At 41.8% G+C, this 3,770-nt stretch overlaps 1 protein-coding gene across 1 annotated transcript in view; it reads left to right on the top strand.

Moving 5' to 3' along the window:
• grk6 (G protein-coupled receptor kinase 6) overlaps positions 1–3,562 on the top strand; it is a 63,065-nt gene extending 59,503 nt beyond the window's left edge. The window contains exons 14-15 of the mRNA XM_008294083.1: positions 1,750–1,884; positions 2,762–3,562. Coding sequence (XP_008292305.1) covers positions 1,750–1,884; positions 2,762–2,812 — 186 coding nt within the window. The 3' untranslated portion in view covers positions 2,813–3,562. The remainder of the gene's footprint in view (positions 1–1,749; positions 1,885–2,761) is intronic.
• The last annotated feature ends 208 nt before the right edge of the window (positions 3,563–3,770 follow it).

Below are 3,770 nucleotides of genomic sequence, written 5' to 3'. Positions count from 1 at the left end.
CTAACTTGAGCAGGTGTTTTTCAGGGTTTCCCACCAGAGTTGAACTTCAACATTTTAAGGCATGTTATTACACCTTTACAAACATGTTGGTGAAGAAGTTGTTTGGTAACGATTTAGTTGGCAGATTTGTGAAAAATCTCATAAAATGTTCTTACTATAAAAGAAAAACCAACTCTGACAACAAATGAAAGTCTCACAACTCGTTAGTTTTTCTCTTTAAACCTGAAATGATTCGGTACCTTCATGAAGCGCTCACGGTCACATTCAACCATTTTTTCTGCTGCTGTTTATTCAAAAACACTGGAATCTACAATCACTGGAAAACTAGTGAACAAATGTGTTTCTGAAAACGTCTGAGGCCAGAGATAACCCGAGCAGCTGCTGAACCTCCTGAAGCTCGACGTAGCGCCGCTAAGTCGTCTTCAGAGTGACAACAAACAGGAAACGTGGATCCAGACGATGCGCTCGTCGCTCCAGAACCTTCTTAAAACCCGACGACTGCCAACGAGCCTTTTAAAATCCTGTGTTGGTCTGCAGGTGGAGTTGAGTCAGGCAGCAGCTGTGGAGAAGCTCGGCGGTGATTTCAGAGGTTCTGACATCGTTCCACTAATGGAGGCGACAAAATGACAAATGTGCTGCAGCTGGAGGCGAACATCAGCAGCTCGCTGGCTGTTTGGTGTCGTTTCTGTCTGGTTGTGACGCTTCTGCATCCAGCAGTGTTTGTTTTTGCCAGTTTTACATCTAATTTTGCTCTTTTTGTGCGTCTTTGTGTTAGTTTTGTGTTGTTTTGGTCAATTTTGCGAATCATTTTGACCATTTAGTGTCTCTTTGTGACGATTTTGTGTCTTTGTGGTAGTTTTGTATCTAATGTTTTTCAGTTTGTGTTTGTTTTGGCCAGTTTTTCATCGAGTTTTACGTCTTTGTGTTAGTTTTGTGTTGTCTGTGGCAACTTTGTGTATCATTTTGAGTCTCTTTGTGACAATATGCATCAAACTTTGCTCAGTTTGTGTCTTTCTGTCGAAGTGTTTTGTCTCTGTGGTAGTTTAGTGTTTCTGTTTCTGTCTGTTTCTGTTCAGTTTGTGTTTGTTTTTGCCAGTTTTCGTCTAATTTTGCTGTTTTTACGTGTCTGTGTTAGCTTTGTGTGCCACTTTGTGTATTATTCTGATCATTTTCTGTCTGACAATTTTGTGTCTTTGTGGTAGTTTTGCATCGAATTCTGTCAGTTTGTGTTTGTTTTATTGACGGTTTTTCATCTAATTTTACGTCTTTGTGGCAGGTTTGTGTTGTCTGTGGCAACTCTGTGTATCATTTTGTGTCCTTGTGCATCAATATGCGTCTAGTTTTCGACAGTTTTTTGTCTTTATGCAAACAATTTTGTGTCACCTTTGGTCATGTTGTTTCTCTTTGTGGCAATTCTGCTCAAACTGTGTGTGGTGGAAGTTTTGCATCTCTTTGTGGTAGTTTTGTGTTTTTCTTTGTGACCATCTTGCGTCAGATTTTGCTTTGTGGTAGTTTTGTGTTTTTCTTTGTGACCATCTTGCGTCAGATTTTGGTGATTTTGTGTCTCTTTGTTGTGACTCTCTTGGTGGAAATGCTAAATATGCTGCAGCTGCTGCTGAATATCAGCAGGAGGAGGTAGAAATGTTCAACTGGAGACGTAGAGTCTATAAAACTGGACCGCGTTGAGTTTTCAGTGTGCAACTGTAAAGAAAATGTCCTTCAGAGGTTTTGCGTCTTTTATTCCTGCAGATGATCGAGACCGAGTGCTTCATGGAGCTGAATGTTTTCTACCAGGACGGGACGGTTCCTCCAGACCTGGACTGGAGAGGCCAGCCGTCTCCTCCGCCCAAACAGGGGCTGCTGCAGCGGCTGTTCGGCCGACAGGTCAGCGAACGCACCGCGACATCATCTGTCCGTCCACAAAACACCCGATACTGACCAGTTTGTGGGGAAAAACTAAACTAAATCATAGTTTTCAGTTTAACTGACTCAGTCAGGATCTCCCTGATGAAATTTGGATGAATCACAAGATGACTAGAGCAGTTTTGTAAACACTTTAACTCATGCATGTGACGCCGCAAGAGGGAAGCTTTTATACTGGAAACCCTCAAAGAAGAAGCAGGATTAGTGATTTGATGGAACCTGTAGGATGGTTTCAGCAAAAATAAGAAATTAGGTACTATATAGTCAAAAAAGAAACTTTATTAGACTATGGAGTGATTGTTGGCTTCAAACTACCTGCTTCAGACGATGCTGCAGCACCTGAGTGCCACGTTTAGTGCAGAACTGCATTTTCTCATCTATTGGGGGCTTTTTTTTTAGGCTAAACTGGAATGATCTGGTCATTTTAAATTAGAACCAGAGCACAAAAATTATAAAACTCCCAAAATTCATCCAGCTGTCGTCCCAAGAGAAGCTCAGACTGATAATGAAGCTCTTAAAAGCTGCTGCTACAAAAACACACAAGTAATTGTTTAGGATGAATTTTCAGCGTTCTAAGCCGGAAAATCTCTGAAAATGTTGAATCCATTTACCGTCAGCACGTCCACAAGCAGGAAAACTGCTCAGAACAGTCTAACTTTGACTCAAAAATCAAACTCTCTACGTCAAAAGACAACATTTAAAATACGATCTGTGAATTGCACAACTGCACATGAATAGAAATCTTAAAGGTGCAGCAGCTTCATGCAACATGAACAGAAAATCTGTAGAAATTAATGCTTCATGTGTTTTTTTTTTCTCTCTGTGGCTCCCCCTGCAGGACTGCTGTGGTAACTGCAGCGACAGCGACGAGGAGCCCACCAGGCTGTGACCCACAAACACACAATCTTATTTGTTTACAACCTTTTGCACATTTGTATTTTACGGTAGTCCTCTCTCTGAACGTCAGAATGTATATTTTCAGCCTCGCCACGATGTTTAATGTTATTTAAAAGTGTGAAAAACCTGCTGTGGACGGAGACGGACGTAAAAACTTCTTCTTTTCTTTTGTTATTGTTGTTGTTTTGGCTTTTGTTTTGTTGTTGTTATTTGTCCGGGGAAGGCTTTGCTTTCAACTCACACACTGAACTGAGAGCCTGCTGTAGAAGTGCCTTGCTCGAGGGCACCGCGGCCGCCGAGGCAGGACCGGAACCGGCCTCCACTCCGCCGCGACCCACCTCACTGCTTTTTTTTAAAAAAAAAATCTTGTTTTGCTGGGACGTTGTGGTTTTTCAGACTTTTGATGCCAGAACCACAAAGTCAACACCTGCAGATGTTTTTTAATCGATCTTATTTTTAGAAATTTTGTTTCCGACGGATTTCTCGAGACAATCGACTCGTCGGCTTCGGTTGCTCTCGTCGGTAAGGCGACCGCAGAGCGTCCAGCTTTACAGAAACTCTGAGAGACAAATGAATCGCTTTGTTGTGCCTTTGATTTCCTCGCTGGGGTTGGACTTGTTTTTGACCTACGACACGATTTTAAACTTTTGACCTGAACACATTATCGCTCTCTAATTTCCAAATAGTGTCTTAAGAAATAGATGCGTAGTTCGGTTCCAACTGTACATGAAATAAGTTAGAATAAGCAGCTGTTGATTTTCAAGCCAGGTCTGTGAAGATTCTCAGTCATCCAGGTCGTGGTTATTCTCGTAGTTTAGTCGTAGCAACTGGACTTTGAGTTCCTTGAAGACGTTTCATCCAAGAGGCTTCATCAGTTCTGACTGACTAGTTGGGAGTTCCAGATACTTATATCCTTAAGGAGCCATTAACACCTGGTTTCCGTTTTAATT

Source organism: Stegastes partitus, unplaced genomic scaffold, assembly GCF_000690725.1.
Source record: "Stegastes partitus isolate 25-593 unplaced genomic scaffold, Stegastes_partitus-1.0.2 Scaffold936, whole genome shotgun sequence".
In the NCBI taxonomy this organism is placed as follows: Eukaryota; Metazoa; Chordata; class Actinopteri; family Pomacentridae; genus Stegastes; species Stegastes partitus.
Note: the sequence above shows the minus strand (reverse complement) of the source record. Positions and strands in the feature narration are given on the sequence as shown.